This window comes from Atractosteus spatula, chromosome 11 (genome assembly GCF_055471065.1).
Source record: "Atractosteus spatula isolate fAtrSpa1 chromosome 11, fAtrSpa1.hap1, whole genome shotgun sequence".
Taxonomy (NCBI): Eukaryota; Metazoa; Chordata; class Actinopteri; order Semionotiformes; family Lepisosteidae; genus Atractosteus; species Atractosteus spatula.
Window position 1 is genome coordinate 31,903,452 of NC_142716.1, and position 20,491 is coordinate 31,923,942.

Consider the following 20,491-nt stretch of genomic DNA (forward strand, 5'->3'; position numbering starts at 1 on the left):
TCAACAGTTTAACAACCTCTTGCCAAGTGCTGCTAAGGTAACATGAGAGTCTCTGGCCCGAATCCCAGCTTCCGTCTCTCCCAGTCAGTCCCACCCCAGCGACACATTCCTGGACACAGTGCTGGACCAGGCTGACAGGCCGCTTTCCTTCCCAGCGAGACAAACTCTGCTGGATGGCACAGGTCCCAAACTTCACACAGACGCACGCAGAGAGGAAAGACCAGGCTCCATATACAGCACCAGCTTATAGTATCTGTACAGAGCCTGTACCAGCAGTCACAACCTGCGCCAGTGCAGCATACAGGTTCAGTATGTAGTGTGTATAGCGCAGTGCATATAAATTCTTGCCATGCACTTATGATGAAGTATACATGATCCAAATTGTTTTTAAAAAGGTCATTAACATTCAGTCGGGAATTTCCAGCTGCACAGTTTCACAATTACACAACAAGATACTAAAGTTGCTGACGTGTTTCTAAAAGGAAGCAGCTGTGTGCAGAGATTAATCGATTTTGCAAAAGAGCACAGTATGTGGATATGTGGCCAATAAAAAAAGTATTTAAAAATCAACATTTTATCATTGTGTTGTAGCTCATGGCCTGAAAACTCCATAATTAATTCATTAGGACCAAACACGTTTTAAAAGCAGTGGCAATCTGTCTTTAAGTACAGATATCAAGACAATTGTCTGCTTCATCAAGAAAGGGAATGATTACAGAGATGGAAATTTTCAACAAAAGCTGCTTTAAATGACAATTACATTGAACAAATTCAAGGAAGACAGCATGCACTTCTTATCAAAAACAAATGTAAGATTTGCTGCCAAGATGAAAGATTAATGAGTATAAATGAGTTTAAAGTAGGTCTGAGTGAGTTGTGGAAAAAGACTGTGTTGTACAAAACTCTAGGCACCCTGGAAACAGGATTGTCTTGAGTCTTGATTGTTGAAGTTTATTCTTCACAGTTCCCTGGTTTGGATGGATAAATGTTTTATTCCTTTCTGCTGTTTAGAGGCTAGAAAGACTGTTTACATGACAGTTGTTAAAACATTATGCCTTTTTTTCATCCTTCTCCAATGGACTTATGATTTCATAACACTATCTGAAAGGCTGTGCACTGAAAAGTCTCTGTCTGCCAAGTTAGCGGCAAACATTCTCAGTTTAGATGAGAAAGACCTCACATTTAGGGTTCATGGAAAAAATTAACGAAGAACGCTCTACATAACAAAAGCTACAGATGGGTGACTAGCCTCAGGTGTTTTGAGAGAGAAAGGGCCAGCTGCCACATTAAAACTCTGTGTCTGATAACAGGTATTTTGTGGGAGAAAGAGGGTGAGAGGCCGACAGAGGTGGGAGTACTGTATAACACAGAGAGAAAACACTCAGAGGCAAAGAGCAGGAGAGTGAAAGAGTAAGCTGTGAGGGAGAAGATCTGCCCAGGCGGGCCAAGAAATGGACCAAGAAGGAATTTTCTCTACCTTTTCGAAGCCACGGTCCACTTGCACAAATATAAACATTCTGCAGCACCAAGAGCCTCCCCAACTGACCCAAGCACTTTTTTTATCAATGTTATAAAATAAATTTATCTCAGTATTTAATCTGAGGTGGCCTACTTGTCTTATACAGCAAAACAGTGAGCTTTTGCCCAATGCTTCTCAGACAGCTCTCAGTGTTTATTTTATGTCAGTCAAACTTGAAAAACACTATTCCCTTGTGACTCGAGTGTGGTCTCTATCTCCCGTGCATGCACTGAAAGTGCCGTATGATACTGTGGCGACTCTGAAGAAGTAATATAGAAACTTAATTTTTGTTATCATATGTGATTTTTCCACTGCACACTCTCTGAAACACACGATCCTCCAATGGGGTAGCTTGTAATGACAGCAGAGTTTCAGGACACTAAAAATACCCCAAAACACAATGGAACAATGCTACTGTGGCTTATGAGGTATGAGCACCAGTATTATCACATTGAGAGATTAAGGATTTCAACACTATGTTTAGGACTTCAGAATAAACCATTCAAGCATTCTTTCCAAACCCCAGTATCTATTAACATGTGTTACCAAACATGTGCTTAAATATCTGGTTATAAATTTACAGAAGACACATACCTGAGTAGAATGTGTTGATTTTGGCAAGTTCCTTTTCACAAGTCTGGAAAAACTTCTCCTCAAACTTGGCATAGTATCTTTTCACTGTGTCTTCATCTGTCACTGTAGAGAGCAGAGAAGGAAAAAATTAACATCTTTTTTTGCAATTCACCTGAACCGCTTCTCAAATACTAAGTTCTGTATTTACACAGTAAACCATCACACTGAAAGATTTAGGTCTGGGGAGTAGAGCAGTATTTCTCCCTGTACTGCCTGTGTGTATTATCAGCGTTTTAATCACATTCACATTGTTTGTGGCATCATGTACAACCACACACTTAAAAAACTGATTGTTCTAGAGATTTAAAGAAATCTGGTTCATAACATTATAATAGTAACCACTGCTCATTGATCTGAAAATCTCATCCAGCCATTTCTTGAAAGAATGCCGCAGTTTCAACAACACGGCTAAGCAGCTTGCTCCATAGTCTCACAACATTTTGGGGAAAACAAGTGCCTCCTGTTCTTGATTTTAAATGCCCTTCCACATAGCTTCAACTTGTGTCCTCTGGCTTGTGTTTCACTGTTTATTAAAGTCCACTGGGTTTCCTTTTTTAAATGATACTGAATACTTTTACCGGGTCCCCTCAGAATTTTCCCTGTTCAAAACAAAAAACTCTTAACGGTTCCTTCAGCCTGTAGGTCATTACTGTAAGATCTAGAATGTAACTAGTTGCTCTTCTCTGAACCAATTCCAGAGCAACCATACAATTTCTATAAAGTGGTAACATAGTGTACACAGTAAATGAGACCTTAATAGTATATTATTCAACATTCCTCGATTTGATTGTTATGCTTCTAACTATATATCCTAAATATCCAAGCTGCTGCTGGTGGTGATCTTGGTGGACCAGTAGGTGGCACTACTTCCATATAGATCATGAAACACCAAACAAATACCCCAGTATTTGTTAAAAGGATGGCGACAATACTGTTTAACGGATGTCTACTTTAGACAGCACATATAATGTTTCAAAGTTTTAGGTAGACAAATCCAAAACTAGGGTCCAAGATTAGCCCTGTTGAATCCCCATACCGTAAATGTATTGAGCTACTAGATACACAATGGAACACAGAAGTAAAATTCATCAACCAACATGGAACAACTGTTAAGATTTCATAGTGAATGAACTCAAAGACCAGACAGACAGACAGACAGACAGACAGACAGACAGACAGACAGACAGACAGACAGACAGACAGACAGACAGACAGACAGACAGACAGACAGACAGACAGACAGACAGACAGACAGACAGACAGACAGACAGACAGACAGACAGACAGACAGACAGACTTCTTCATGCTGCATTTGAGCTCCTTTGAGAAAGTGGGGATGGCCCACTCAGGCCCTAGATATGCACATTCATACTGTAGTGTGAACTATACAGAATGAGGACAATGCCAATGGCCAAATGACTGAATAGAGTACCTTTAACCACCAATGCATTACGTACTGCAAACTAATACAACAGGAAACAATGCCAAAGGAATTACACAGAACACATAAAACATGTCATAAACCATTAAAGCAATTGCTAAATCACAAATAGCACAATCTGATTCTTGACAGGCCCCAGAGCACTTCAGAATGATTCTCCTGAGAAAAAACCACATCCAGGAGTTGTGCACCCTCAGTTCCAGCACACACCACGCCGACACCCTGACAGAAAAAACAACCGGACTTTGGTCTGAAACACTGCACTGCCGGGAAAGTGCTTTATTTAAAAAGGAAACAGGAATAAGATACTTGTGTGTCTATTGTCTACAAAAACATAAATATCAGTAACTAAACAGCAACAATTATGCAAAAAGGGGTCCGAAGTAGAGCAATCGATTGATTAAAGAATGAAATTTGTGTCAACTGGTTTTAGACAGCGCTGAAGTACTGTATGTGACATGGCCCATCACAATAGAGATGGAATAGTTAAAATAAGGAGAAGTAAAAATATAAAATCGGCTCAAAGCCATTATTTTCCAGCACGGTAATCATCCTGCATCCGAGAGCACTTAAAAGCACTTAACGCCCTGCTGTACAGCTCAAACCTCTGTAACTGCAGGAATCAAGAGTGAAATCACCGAAAAACCGGGTTGAATGCGTCATTGATTTTGTTTCTGTTCCAAGGAAAAGGGCAACTGAACCTTGATACCCTAAAACCTAGCTCCCAAAACCCTGTACACCTCCTCGTCTTGCCTTGTTGCACATGTACTGTAATTAACATACTGTATTCACTTCACCACACACACGCTCTCAGTTCAATTAACACTGACACGCTCGCTGTAGCCACTCAGCTATTCTGATCACAAGCACCTGTAGGATATAAAACCTGAAGTGGAAGAACTACTATGCTAAAGGCAGTCTATTTGCTTACCTGAAAACTGAGGATGGATAAACACATGAGCAAGTTTGTAGAGCCACATAAACATAAAGCAGGACTGAAATGCCCTTTAACAAATAATTCTGATTTGACTGTAAGAAAAGATTGTTTTTCAAATATAATTCCAGTTACTGTACATACATTTGAACATAGACCATTTGGTGCTGGTTTAAAAAAAGCCGAGGACTTTTTGAAAATATTTTGTGCATATATATATTATATCTTTTTTCTTTAGTTCGTTTCAAAGAGCACCAAAGTTTTCCTTTTGGTCAAAACATTAGGGGGGAAAAGGCCTACAGGCAAAAATAGAAACCTTGTGCCCATCTTAGAGTGGAACAGGTGCTATTTTCAGCCTGTCTGAAGTTCTCCTTCACAGGACTAGCTCACACCAAGTGAAGGAGTGTCATGTTCACCGTCTCGGGCGCTCGGTGCATTTGGCATTCACAGAATTCAACATTCAATGAGGATGGGCCATTTTAATGTTCGTCCTAGATTTGGGGTTTGGCTTCATCTGCACATCACCAGGGTTGGAAAAAAGTCCAAAAAACATTTAGTTAAATCTACTTCATTATTGTGACTCTGCAGACTTTTTTTTTTAAAGGCTGAATTCAACTGATTATGTGATCAGTGCTTTTTTATACCACCACACAAAAACTGTTTTCCTTTCTTTGTGGGAAAGAGAAAAGGCTATCTTGCAAAATCCTTCAGATCTGCACACTGTACATCTGGGCTCAAGGACTCTGTATTCCTGCTCATTGTGCTGGGCTCATTCTGTAGCACAACATCTTTTTAAATGCCTGCATTTCCTATAATAATCTGAACGCAGGGAGTCTTGTTGTCAAAGGTAGATGGTGCTTTTTAACAAATTGCACTTCTTGTATTTACAAATTAGATTAGAAACTTTGAGATTAATATACTCCTATTTCACTTTTAATGGTTTCACTTACCACTGGCGCGTTTTAAAATCTTATGATGAATTGAAGTCACTGACCATCAGAATAAGACCCTAATTAAGGAACATGAGAAAATTATTAAACCCAAAAACCATCTGAAATCGTAGAACTTATATCGTCATTTCCAAAGGAGAAACTGCTTGTTCCTATCTACTGTATAAAAAAAACCACAAAGTGGATGAGAGGAAATGGTAAGGACATAAAAACAGGCTGAACCTGGGGTCAAACCTACATTAAATTTGCTCTAGTTTGGCAGCTCTAGTTCTCAAAGGCAAACAAATTTGGCTGCTGACACCTTGAATGTTAGACTTTTTTTTCCCTGCTGTTGCTGAGTAAATGTCAGTCATTAACACTGCGAAAGCTATCTCAAATACCATTGTATGGTATTCATTTCATCTCAGAAATGAGAAAAAAAACAGAAATGCTACATTTTAAATAAAATCTCTTTTGAGCAGAATAATCCATCAAATGGTTTAATAAGTCAGAGCCTCCAAGGCCACTGCCTATCAATCTGCATCCTTTCTGTGCCTCACAGAAGCCTGCCAAGCCAATGGGAAAGGCATTATTGTTTCTCAAGGCCAGCCTGTGCTACTCTTTGAAAAGGGGAAGCTTTAAAGCGAGAAAATGTCAGACTCTGAAGGAGCTCTCAGAACACACATAAAGCGTTTTAAAAAAAAAAACGTATTTTAAATTCAACAAAGTACTGTTCACAACTCGGTTCGCACAATATCTTGTTACCAGGTGGGAGAACAGACTGTGCTCGCCTAGGACTTGAAGAAAGTGCAGCTTCTGGGTCGGTGCGCCTCAGCCACTGACCGATTTCATTGTTTTTTTTGGATTGAAAGTGGACCTGGAGACCAGATCAACACAAAAGAGAAACAATTCTCACCACTGACCAGGGTCTCTCATTTACACTGCTGCTTGCTGTCACAGTAACATAAGACACCACCCAACACAGTTTGTGAGAAACGTGTTAGAAAGCATTATTATCAGATGGAATATACTTGTCCAAAAGGAGAAGAAAACAAATATCCAGCAAAAACAAGCGAATGCTAAACAGTCTTACCATCTTGAACTCTAGAATCATTCAGGAGGTACAGAAGTTGAAGTTAAAGCAGTACACCTGTTGTCAGAGTTTCTAATCTCCAATTTACAGCACCATTTCTTTTTTTTCAGTGTTTCTGCGTGGAACAGTACATTATTCAACAACCTGGTTAAAAAGATCATCTTTGCAAGAAATAGCCTCACAGAATCCATGGGGGAGAGTTAAATTGGCCAGTAAAGCTCGGCTTGTTGTTTTGTGCAAGACGCATCACTCCCTAAGGCTGGTGCTTTCAGCTGCAGGCACGTTTCGGCTCACAGTATGAATCGCACACCTCCGTTTTAGTCCTCACCCCTCCCATGACCCGTGCGGGTCAAAGCTATTAAGACAGGTTAATTTAACTGGGATGTAAAAAATATTTCTGGAAATGGAATTATTATAAATGGCTCCTTAACAAACTGGCATTATCGGTAATGAAATAACAGTACTGCATTTGCTTCATGCCTCATATAATGTTATATGGATGATGCATTTCCCAAATGTCGACTGTAATGGAGCTTCAATTTGCCTGGCAAAACAGTTATTCTGACTATTACAGCTTCTGACAGATTCTCCTGCTTTCTGCCAGGCAACTGCAGAGGAGACAGAAATTAACTTGGCATTACATGAAAAAGACAACTGCAGAATGACTAGTAGCAACACCACACCAGCACAGCCTATACAGGGGAGGTACATGTCAGTTGGTTCCATTTTTCAAGAACTCTTTTATGTGCTTTTCACATCCGGTTTCTGGTAAAAATTGAATAAAATTATAAAAGCACCCTGCGTAGACATTTCATTGGCGCATTAAGAGTACTTTTGCCATTAGAGCACTTACGAAGTATTTATTTGAGTGAATTGTAATTTTAATATACTGTAGCAACAACATACCTTAAAAGCCACAGATGGGACAGCACTATAGCTGATAGCATTTTAAGACCCTGTGTTGTGTGTTTGTACAAACCACCCTGCTAGTATTCCTAGGTTTGGGATTTGATGAAAAGGCTGGATTTGGTCCGAATGATCCCGACAACAATTCAGAATTGTTGCACACAGGATCATTAGGAAGCCCTTTGGCAGAGAATTACAGGGGATACACAAACCCTTTGTCCAAAATACTGTGGTGCCCAAAGGTGACTGCAGTCCCAATCAGTGACAGGCTGTTCCTATAAAAAGAGACACACTGAAAGGGAAAGAAATGAGGGCAAGTGCTCTGTAGCAGGTCTGCGCTCCAGCAACTGTCTCATGTGTAATATGTTTCCGCATGACTTGAAGCTTTTACTTGAAGTCACAACACACTCTGAGAAAAGATTACAATATAGCCCAAATACTCACACCTCTCTAGCGTTTCTCAAAATGAGAAGAACAAATATGTTCATATGGGCGCATGAGTTACTTTTAACTGTGTAAGCCGAACAGATCTCCTGGTTTTAGCTCACAAATGAGCAGTACCGAGCAGAGCAAAAGAGGGAGAGAGGGAGGCGTGACCCCTGACCTCCTGTCACCAAGGCACGTGATCTAGCAGTGAAATGGCACATACTGTACATGGCTTGATTCAAACACTTCTACTTAACACATCTGATGTCTGCAGTGCCTTCCTTTGCCTACTTCAATTGTCAATAACATCCAGACTGCAACTAAAAAGGTTGGAAATGTGATGTTTGGTGACTGTTTTACTGAGTCTTGTTGCCACTGGTGCCTTGCTGTGCACTAGTAGTCCCTTTAACAGATGAGAATACCACCGGATGACAACGGCTCTGCAATGCGAATGGGAACCAGCCTCTGCAAAGGTGAAAAATAAGCAATGGAGGTATACTCCCTCCCCAACCCAGAAAGAGAAAAATGAGTAAACAGCTCGCAATTGGTCAGGCTATTTAAGACTACTCCATTATACAGAGTGATTCTGTGACAACGACCCCTGAGCAGACCACTTTTCTAAGATAGAGGCTCCCCAGTAACCCTGTTTTTTATGAGTCAGAAAAGGGTCACACTGGCCAATACTATTGCGGTACCCAGACTATGGTACAAAAAGCACTGAACTGAATTAGTAAGCCTGCGTCGCACTCCGCTAAAGAGACACACCTGTGAGGCTCGGCTCTAGCAGAGACACATCACAGTTTAAACCCCCTTTGTCTGCAGTTCACTTCCGAGTGGGAATGCAAATCACTGTAACAGGCGTTAGAAAATGTTCTCCTATGAAGCTTTACATTTCAAAACCCTCTCTGCCCACCACCCCCGCTTCTTATTAATAGCCTTGCCTGTCAGAGATGCAGCTCGGCTGTTTGAAGTAAAGTGTGGGCACAGCCCACTCCGTGCTGTCAGAGGTGTAATTTCCATTGAGATGGTGAAACACTGGAGCTGCATGATAGTGCCGACTCCTGCCCTGGCTCACACTGCTGCCTAAGTGACAGGCTGCCTTCACTTTCCTCACGAGTCGGGTTTTTCCAATTAGTCAAAAGTACAGATTAAGCATGAAAAAGCCCAGCTTTTACAGCAGCTTACTTGGATTGCTGCTTCCAACACATTATGGACGTTGTCTGAGCATACTGAGGACGTGTGACACCCTTGCTGTCAGTGCCAGTATATTAAATGTTATTAAAATACACAGCACAAATGCAACTGGCACAGCTACAGTTTTGTGCATCAAAGATTGACTGAAGCTTTCTATGAAGATGAGGGGCTCAAACGAGTCAAAAGTAATTTGTTCTGTATTTTGACTATTAACGTAATGTGACTGTTTTTTCCATGGTGTCTTATTTGCCTTAACCTTCTCTCGGCACTGACACGGTGGCTCTGTGGCTAAGGATCTGCGCCTGTGGCTGGGAGGTTGCCGGTTCAACTCCTGCAGCCGGCAGAGGAATCCTACTCCATTGGGCCCCTGAGCAAGGCCCTTAACCCCAACTGCTCCAGGGACGCTGTACGACGGCCGACCCTGCACTCTGACCCCAAGCTTCTCTCCCTGTCTGTGTGTCTGTGTCTCATGGAGAGCAAGCTGGGTTATGCGAAAAGACAAATTCCTAATGCAAGAAATTGTAAAGGGTGATGTGATGTGATGATTACTGTTGATCTGGGCTACTCCTGGGCTACTCACAGCACTTGCCCTAACTGGACAAGGATATTACACTATAAGATGAGGGATCCCAGACTGATCAACCCACAGGACTGGGACACACCCACTGCCTCTCACAGACTCTTTACACACAGCTCCTGCCTGGAGGAGAGGCAGCCCACCGGGCCGTGCACCCCCAGAGAATTATTTTTCTCCCCGCAGAGTTGTTTTTCTCTTCTCCGAGCCTGAAGGTTACAGTGTTACTCTATACTGCGCTACTTATTTCTTTTTGACTTATTGTACTGTACAACCCAGTTTGTGCAGTCTGTGCAAACAACTGTGAAAGAGGTCAGTGAAAAGTGGTTGCGAAGGGCGTTATGCAAAAACAAAATTGAATCTTATTATGTTACAGCTATAGATGACATGAAGTGGCTCTAGGAGTTTAGAAAAAAGTAACACTTAGCAGTGTAAAAACTGTCCGCTGTCAGCAGAAGGGATGTTTGCTCCCAAGATCAAAATCAATTGCAAAGTTTAGCTTGGTTTACCTGGTTAATTAATGTGTGGATAAATGATTGCCAGGGAGCAGCTCAGAAACACACCATATAAGATCACAGAAAGGGGAGAGAAAAAGAGGAGAAAAGAGGAGAAAGAAGGAGAGACCACAAGAGAAGAGTAGGGAGGAGTTGGAACGTGACGCTTCTGTCAGACAAGAGCCCTGATTTCATGATCGTCCTGACAAAAGCTGATTGGAGCTATTTGAACCTTGCTAGAGAGAGCTTGCTATTGTGTGTATTTAGTGAACTTGGGTTTCCCCGAGTGAAAGATTCCTCGGTTGTAGACAGACTTTCCTGTTTGTGAGTGCATTTCTAGAACAGGGAGACAGACTTCCATTTTTTTTGTTTGCAGAGAGAGAGATTTAACTGCAGGTTGTTTTGCATTTATTAAGAAGGCAGCTTCTCTCTTATTTGGCCTGTGTATGCATTATTTAAGATTCTAATACTTAGTAGCAGTCTGGGGTTTTCTGGGTGATTAGGATGTTAGGCCTCTGAAATGCCTTGTCTGTACTGTAAATATAGTAACTTGTGTGTTGTGTGTTTTGTTGCGTGTTTGTATCCTCATTTTTAATAAGTAATTGTTTAATCAAGTGTGCCTAAATTATTACTCTTTTCACCAAAGCTGTGTCAGAAAACAACGAATTCAAGTGCCTCTAACTAATACCAACCGCTCGGGTATATTCTGGAGAAATTACTTACAAGTTGGGGGTTATGAATATTTATTTTATTATTGACTAAATTGCTCGGTCAATTCCTGATTTTCACCATTTTCATAACCCCCCATTTGTAACAGTTATGTAATTCAAACAGGTCAATGTGTCATTATGTTCAGGAGGTTTGGCGTTCTGTCAGCGAGAAGCCCCTTGAAGGCTTGGCGATTAAGTGAATGTGGCCTCTTAAAAAAGTCTGTCTCGTTCTGTGTAAATGCCCATCTTTCTCAGGAAATCACTGCACGTCTGTCAGCCACTTCCAGGTCATTATTCTTTCGGAATGGTAGGTTTTCCTCGATCTTCCACAAGTAAAAGGCATAGCTCTGTGCAGACTGTCGCCCTGGAGGCCAGCGAGAACTCAACAGCAGCCACAAAGAGCTTCACGGGGTCTTGCCACAGAAACCAGCCAGTGAGCCCGAACTCTTGGGCCTGTCTTGATCGAATTACTGTTCTCAACTGTCAGGCTATACTGTGTGCATGAAAGAGGCCATGTCCTCTTGGCCATGTGAGAAAAGCTTTAGCAAACATATCAAAAGCACTAAAACAACAGATGAAGTATAGAGGTTTGTGTGTGGAGAGGTGCTATTCCACACCTACTTTTATGCAGAAGGCCTTATGTGGGCCATGCTTTATTTTATTTATTGCTGCTATGAAAAGCCATTGTTCTCAGACTGAATGCAATTCAATATTAAATACTTATCTATTCATTTTCTAACTGCTTCATTTTGGCTCCGGGGGGAGCTGGAGCCTATCTCGGCAAGCAATGGGCGCAAGGCAGGGGACCCTAACATAGGGCCAGTTTTCCCTGAAGCAAATTAACCAACAGTATGTCTCCGGAGTGGAATAAAGATGCCATTAATAGAGGGTGAATGTGCCTAAAGGAAGCATAGTAAGTAAGCCTGAAGACCGACTGTAACGAGCAGATTAAAGCTGGGTTTCCACTGAAGAACTCAGAATTACAAACAAGGTTTATGGGGTCTTCCAGCACGTTCAGGAACTGCCCAGGAAACTGCCAGCTAGTTGAAAAAGTAACATGGAGAGAAAGAAAGATCAGGAGTAACAGAACTCACACATCTTCAATAAACCTTCAAGATTAGGCAATGTGTTCCCAGTTCGCAGATTCACAAACTTGCTGACAATGTTACGGGGAGAATTTCAGCACTCTGGACAGCACAAACTGGGGAAAAAAGGACAGACCTCCATTTTGCAGCAACTAATCTAACTGTTACAATGGATGGAATAGAATAAAAAGGAGATACTAGATTCATACTGCTTCTGTCGTGCCTGGTATTTCTACACATATCAGCAGTTCTGATTAGCATTAAATCATGAGATTATTCATAACTAAGCAAAAGAAAAAAATACTGAAAACTAAATACTGTTTAAACTATAACCAACAATTCCTCCCTGAAAACACTGTAAATCAGTGTGCTGAATGATCAGGATAGACTTTTTGTTGTACAGAACAAATGAATCTCTGGCTTTCAGTGTACAGAATAGCATTCTACATGTAATCATAGATCTGGATAAAAGCAAAACATAAAGCCAGGAATAAATTAGGAGAAAAGGCACAAAAGCAGACATTCAGTCAACTATGGAAGATATTTGCACAGAAGAAAAAATAAGATTCCATTTGAACCCAAAAAACTAACTAAAACAAACGAAGGTCAAAATGCAAACATCACTGCTGTTTATGTAAAATCTCAACTAACCATAAAAATGTACTGAGTGTAGTGTATTCTGTCTTCCCCTATGTACAAATTCAGATGTCTCATTAAAGCATTCTTCAAGGCTTATTTTTCCTTGGTATGTCGCTCTGCTGTACACTGTGTGTCTTGCACATTGCTGCAATACATGATTGCTTCATGTCCTGGTTTCCTTAAAAGCTCTCAAGAAATAAGACCGGGCATCTCCTCTGCTTGTGCAAAACTTCCCTCATAAATTAGAAACGATGATCCTGAAATTAACACCATGGACCCCCCTGCAAACATCAGTGTTACAGGGTTCATCAGTGTTACTTGACAGACGCCGAGATAAACAACATAAATCCTTCATACACAATACCACTGGATTATACTGCCACTGCTGGGAAACCTTAGCCCACTGCTATCTTGAGAGCTTAAAAAATGGGTTGTCGGTGTAGGGCGTTACAGATTGGTTATTTTTATGAAAGACTGACTTTGCTGACACTGACACTTTTTGCTGCAGAAACAAGAAAACTTTCGATACTGTCAGTACATTTTACCCTGAGAAAAAATAAGAACTACATAAACAAAATGTTGCAGCAATTCATACAAATACTCTGAAGTAATCAAAAGTGTATTGCCCTCTTCAGAATCTTTAGTCAGCAAACCCAAAGACACTGCATGTTGCAGGACCTGATGAGAACAGTTTGAGTGCAGCTATATTGGCTCAAACAGTACATACACTTGTCTGGAGAGCAGTTTGAATCCTATAACAAGATCTTTGTCTTGAATCTGGGCTTTGTAACTAAAGCTGACTGAGACCAGGATTCTACTAAAGGAACCATACAACCGGTTTGAGTATTGTGTTGGACTTTTGGAGGTAGCTCAGGTTTGCTCAACTTAACAAAACCGACACCTGTGAGCTGAACAGCTTTTCTCCTAGGACTCTGATCTTGTATTCCCTCACTATTATCAGCAAACACCTGTAGTTTTGTAACTTGTATACTTATTAATCAACAGATTAAATGACTCAATTACACCGGAGTTGTTAAGCACAGTGGACTTCAAATGTGGACTGCAGAACAAAAATGGAAGTTGAGCAGAAGTATTCTAGAAAAGAAAAAAAGGTAGGCTGGCTCGACATAGTGCTGTATTTTTGTTGTGCAGCAAACAACCAGACCCTGCTTAGGAAGCTGGTTCACTGGAAGTCTTCAGGTGAACATGTTGATGAAGCATTATGACTAATGGTCTTATACTCCTCAGATTCCACACCTGGACTTTCTCACATGTAAGGCTGTTTTGAAAGGGCATTCTACGGACCACACATTTACACGCCTTGTTAACAGTTCACAATAGTCCTCACAGCATGCATGAAAGACACAGCACTGTGTGTATTTTTAACACCTATGACAAATGATCACCTCAGTCTGTTTTGGTTGCATTCCTAAAACAAAACCGATTGGGGCAGTCAGTGAGAAAGTGAAAATATTGGTTTCTGAAGACAAGACCAATTAGGAACATGGGAACCTGGCAGAACAGAGGGCCAAGACTATTCCTGTGCTACTGATGAAAAGCGAGACAAATTTCACATCTATAATAACTGATCTCTGGGACAGGCCATTAGTCAATGATTATCACAACAGTCATTCCCAGTTCTGGGTTCAGCAGAAGGAGCATGAAAACCAAGACGTTTGAGAAAAACGTTGCTTCAAGCAGTAATCAAGCCTTTTCAGTGAAGTTAATTAAAATCTAGAGAAAAGAAAAGATGTGCACATGAAGACAAGCCTGCAGCATATTCCAAAAACACACATCCAAGACAAAAAACAGACAGCATCCAGAAAGACACCAAAAAAGAAATACGGGACTGAAATTCATTCATGAGAAAATTACAGAGTAAACCTTGTGTGTTGCAGATCTTCTCTGTTAGTAGCCTGGGGCCATCTACCAGATCCTTCGAGCTCCTGCCATGAATATACTGTATTAACAACAGGGATGCTGGGCTCTCCTTGGCCAGGAAATGAGACCGCTTAGGGAGCAGACTAGGATATTGAGACAAGAGCTCCACGTGGGTTATTAAACGGACTCTTGGAGTGAATATAGCCCTGGCAGCATCATGAAAGATTTAGCACTTCTCTCCACACAAAGCAATAAAAATGACTTGCCTCAAACCAGATTAATCTGTTGAAAGCAGTTAACGATTTTTTTTCTTTCTTTGATTATACAGATATATGCCATAACTGAGAGAAGAGAACAGACCTGAACAATAACAGAGTACAGACACACTGGGGGGGGTTGGGGGGGGGGTTATATACTTTGCCTGAAACAAGCAGATAATGCAAATGTACCTCAGCTATCACAGGATGGACATTATTAATGCATTATTATTAATCAAAACATTCACACTTGTACATATCAGCACTTTCTTGCCCACAACCCTTCTTTGAGATCTCTTTGAAAGTGAAGAGAGGGAGAAAATAGGTGACTTTTATTCAAAATTCTGTAAATTAATCTAATTTACACAAACTTAGATTACTCCATCAGCTTCTTGAGTCTTCTGAGCCACTTAGGCCAGACTACAAGAAGAAACCTTTACAGAACTCACTTGTGTTCATTATAGACATATTGGAGAAATATCTGCATTTTACAGTCATAATACACTGAATTACTTATTTCTTGTCAGGTTATGTCTAACATACCTTCTTGTATAAAAGGAAAAAAACTCAGAGTGTTGTGGAAAACCAACAAGGTGAAAATGTCTACTGGGACTCTTTAATTAGCTTCCTTGATTTTCTGTGACAACTTGCAGCTTTCTTGTTTTGCGTTCTTACAAAAGCAAAATGACAGTTTCATCACAATATCTCATCTTCTGAATTCATGCTCCAGCACTGCTCGCTTATGTTAAATTGTGGAAGTTCCACTGTATGAATTCATACTGTACTTTAAACAAATTTTTTATCAGGTACCTCCTACTGAACTACATGCTTTGAGGTTTTCCGAGCTTTGTTCCAACCCTCAAAGGAATAGGATGATGAATAATACAAAATGTATTGAAAGAGAAGAACAACTAAAGACTTTTGCACTACAAGAATGATCATTTAATATTATGGAAATAAAAGAAACAAGAATTCAGGAAAAAGTATGATACAAAACTGTAACAATTTGTAAGACTGTGTTTGGATTACTGATTATTTTAGGCTAAAATAGTCTCATTGTTATCTCTCTACATTTAAGCAATGCAAAACCGTTTTATCTCTCTCCTGCTAATGTACAGTAAGCTGTGACAGCTCTCCAAGGTCCTGAAACAGCTCCTGATATTTTAAATAACAATATATGTATAACAATTTTACTTTAAGCAAAATATAAATTCATTCCATATTATTGATTCTTTAAGGGAAGGTGAGTACATAAGCTCTGGGTAACTAATATTTTATTATTCATTCACTTAGGTGCCCTTATTCAAAAGTTATTTAAAATACAGAAGAAATACATTAAATGCAGACACAAGGAACAATCATGCAAGTAAAATTAGGTAAATTAAATTAATAAAATAACAAGGCTAGGGTATACTGCACTAGCAATGTGTCACGCAAACAAAACAGCACAAATGACTAGTTACCAAATTAGAAACAGTTGTGCAATAAAGTGTAATCAGTGATTGCATCGTAGTTATTGAAGCCTGTAAGTGAGAGCTGAGAGATGGGGTATACTGTAGAGAGAGATTAGAGACTGAAGACAGGCAAAAGCAGATTAAGACAGCAGGTATGCAAGAAAATCAGATGTATTTAGTCATGGAGAACCACTGGAGAGAATATAGCTGCATGAAAAAAGAAAGAAAGTTACATTTATTAAAGCCTTCAGAATGAACTCTGTGCCCGAGCTGACTACATTGATCAAAACAACAGAAGATCATTTGAAACTACTTTCAAATCACAAAGCTTTTCCATTTGCCTTTTCTTGTCTTGAAGGCTACAGCATGCAGTCTTAAGGGAATTGGCACAGTCTTTTATTCTATACAAGTGCAGGGCATATTAACATAGCCAATCGCCTTGCTAATAAGAGCTGAGCCCGAATCATCACAAAACAAACCAACTCACGAAACAAAGGGAAAAAAAAAGTCTCCTAATCATGTCCATTAAAAAAAAAATCTAGATGTTCCTGTAATAGTCTCTGGAATTCCTGGAGTAGAAAATTACATTAACGAACATCAGCTTGCATCGACTGACTCTGGGCTGTAATTCCCTGCATTGTTTTGCCTGCATTTCCTGAGTAACTGAAATTGCTTCCGACAGCCCTAATGCTGACACAATCAACAGTGATCTTTAGATTCGCGGGGTTCAAAATTTTATTGCAACAGGGCTCCCGAAAGGCAGATTTATTACCCAGGCTGGAAGTCTGGAGAGCAAAGACTATATGTGCAGGCAGGAAGAAGATTCATATTGGCTGAAACTTGACAACTGCATCTTCTCCACTTAGATACAAATCAAATCAGCACTTAAACAAGCATTGAGTGAGTTGAGAAAAAAGTTCAACAGATTTACACTTTCATTATATAGCATCCCTCTTGTCCAGAGTTGTTTTCTGTCTGAAATCCATCAAAATAGTTAACTGACTGGATAGAGACTGCATATTTACCCACTAATACTTCAATAAGACTGTTTGACTTGTAATGCCTGGGTCTGTACATGCAATTCATTCAAGATAAAGCAATGCAGCAATATGGAGATCTCTGGAATTGTATCTCCCAGTTACTGTGTTTAAGCTATGAATGTCAGGACATAAGGAGCTGGTGAAGACAGAAAACAAAGCGGCACTCTACTGGTAGTATGCCTGGGGTACACCAATTAATCAATAAATTTGCTATGGAGTATCTCCCTTCACAACAGTCTGCCACAGAGCGCTTTTACAGGTTACTATTGTAGTTAATGTATTAACAGCTGACCATGTAGGCATGTAAGCACGTAGGAGAGGAAAACAAATGAGCTTGTGCTACATTAAGCTTAACACGTCACAGACAATCTCTGTAAGCTAAAAGCTGGAATCCTGGTGTAGCGGGTCTGCTGTCAGAGTTATCTGTTAGTATATGTTGTCTGTGCATGTTTTAGGAGGTTAGTTTCCACAGTTTAGTGGGTAGTTAAAGGCTCTGCCATGTACTGCATGTAGTAGACACTTGATCTGTCACCTCTTCTAACTGTTCCAGGGCACACCTGTTCCACAAAAGTTCAAGACTGTTTTAATGCGCAATCTTTACTGCAAAAAAAGTGGGGGGAAGGAACAACACTTTGTAACTGGAATATGCTACACAATCTGATCCACATAATGCCTGACAAACCCGATTCCATCATTGGCAAATGAGGCTGCATTGCACTGAATTTCATTTGGATCTCCTTGACAGACCGTATAACAATTATAATTAACTGAACTGGCGTACACAAAAGACATCTCTGCTCAATCCTACGAAGATAATTTGGACTAAGCATCCATTAGCAGGTTCTTCCTCCAGCTGCAACAGACAGATGTCTGCGGTCCACACTGCCTCGTCCCCCTGCTTCATTACTCTTATCTCTGAAAAAGAGCCATATTGCTACAGAGCCCCCCTCACACAGGAGCAAGCAGGCATCAGGCAGATAAGGTGTTACTCTCAACTCCAAGCCCCCTTTCCTTTCTTGGCTGTTAAGATATGCAGCACTGCTCTTTTCATCTTCTTGTTTATATTTTTCCCCGAGAAGAAGCCCCATTTCAGCTTAGTTCTGTGCCTCAGCCAACCTGCCTGCCTGCTGGGGCAGCACGTCACACAGCTGTGAAGTTTTTATCAGTCTCGCTCACAGCCCTGTTGGGGTGACGGTGAATTAAAAGGGGTCAACTTTTCTTCAAACTCGGCTCTTGGAAGGCAGGGGCTTCATACAGTATAAGCAGCTACTGAACTCAGCGGAGAAGGTAAAAAAAACAAACAGCTAACTGATAACAGGATTTAAAGTTTACATTTTGCAGGGTGTTTTAGTTTTTACTTTTCCAAGTTCGGGGGAAAAAAAAGATTCTCACCACTTTGGTACCCAGAAACGAAAAAGGGGCAAAATTAAAAGGCTGGAGACCTCACAAACCAAAAAAAAACATCAATTATTTCCATTAGTCAGTAGTGCTAGACCCATAAGAATGAAGAACAAGACCCTTCACTCTACAGGACTTCATAATTGAAAATCAACAGTTTTCAGCGTACAGTGTAACTGTTTTCTGAAAAGATATAAAAGAACGTGTCCCAGTCAGAATGGAAAACACTCCATCAATGGCTCTGAGTGAAGCCATCTGGGAGTTCAGGGGTTCATGACATAGGGATCATTAAACCTGAAAGGACTACTTGTCCAGGACTTCACCGATTTAACAAACTCACTTTGCCTTCAGATAATCTGCATTAAAACCTCAGCTAGGCAGCTTGATCCACACACCTACATACTGTACAAGGTCTTTCCATACAGTAATGAAGCACCTCTTCTCCCCAGATACATTTTGTTCCTGTTCATATCTCCTCCTTGCTGCCGCTTCAAAGAAATTTCCGCAAGGAAACTAGTAGAAAAAAAAACTTTTACAGCCCCATATTAATTCCACAGGAAATATTACGAACACTCCTTATGGCAGTAAACTCACTGTAATGTTATCTAACTTTTTTACAAAGACATTTTCACAGATACTCCTCAAAACAGTATCTTGCCACATTTCTGAAAAATATTTAAAATTCCTCTTAATAACTACCCTGAAACCTTTTAATTAAACTGTCACTCCATTTTTGCAAGTGTGACAGAACAGACCTTTGGAAAAGCCTTAAATTATAATGTGTTCATAAATGCCACTACATAAGCGTAAATAACATTTCCAGTCTTCTGACATTTTCAAAGTTGTTTGATATAACTGTAAACAGAAGTGTGGGATTACTTTTGCTCAGCCTTTGTAACTGCTAACACAGCCTAAGAAGACCATTTAAACCCTCTTGAAGACAGGGGGCTGTGATGATTATGCTCCACAAATCAGCTCCCTCATTCCTGATGCAGTAGTCTGATTCATTTTACTGTTAGTGTTCTTTCCACAACTCCGACTTGCTGAGACAGTTAGACCTCAGATATAATGAGTTATACAGTATATTTGCAGTAGGTTTTAGATCTGTCAATCTATACTTGTGTGAGAGTGTGTGCATACGTTTCAAGAAAAGACATTACATAATCTGTCTTAGCTTTCCCTAAGGGATAATAAGAATGCGGAACAAGGCATTTTACTGTACTGCACTCATAATTTAAAATCAATAGTTCTGAGTGCACAGTATCTCCATATTCTGAAAAGATATCCAAGAATGTGTCTGAGTCAGACTGTATAAGACTCTGTCAATGGCTCTGAGTACATGCATCCATACGTACAAAAAATATGAAAATCATTATTTTATCCTATTACTATATTTTAAAAAACGAGATGTAGAAATTCAGCATATCAGATCTTATTCTCAGTTTGTCAGAATGGAAATAGCATGCATCTAGTCATTCCACACACAACGTGCCTGAATTGGTTGATATCTTTCTGATCTGTGCAAAAGCTTCACAAAATTCCCCTGGGTTTCAGAGTGGATAAGCATACCTTATGAAGGTCTTTCTCTTACAACTATTAACTTCATTTAATAACTTTATCTGCTTTCCTTTTTAAGATTTGAACTTAAACATCGGCAGTCCAAAAGTGGACCACCTGGCTTGTTTTTCATGTTCCTGTCTTAATGTGTGGAAGTTTAGATGATGATGGTTTAGATGAAGATTCCTTTAATGCGCTGTCAGAGCTGGACAGTAAGGGAATATCGCATGACAAGAAATCTGGTATTCAAAGGAAGGTCTTTGTCATCTTTCTTGGGCAGGTTTTCTTTTGGGTCCTTATATTAATCCTATAGTTTGAACAACTCCA

General features: G+C 40.2%; 1 protein-coding gene across 1 annotated transcript in view; it reads right to left on the minus strand.

Annotated features, from left to right (window-relative positions):
- Positions 1 to 20,491, minus strand: part of xpr1a (xenotropic and polytropic retrovirus receptor 1a) — a 127,574-nt gene that overhangs the window by 36,958 nt on the left and 70,125 nt on the right. The window contains exon 3 of the mRNA XM_088928334.1: positions 2,114 to 2,215. Within this exon, the coding sequence (XP_088784460.1) occupies positions 2,114 to 2,215 (102 nt within the window). The remainder of the gene's footprint in view (positions 1 to 2,113; positions 2,216 to 20,491) is intronic.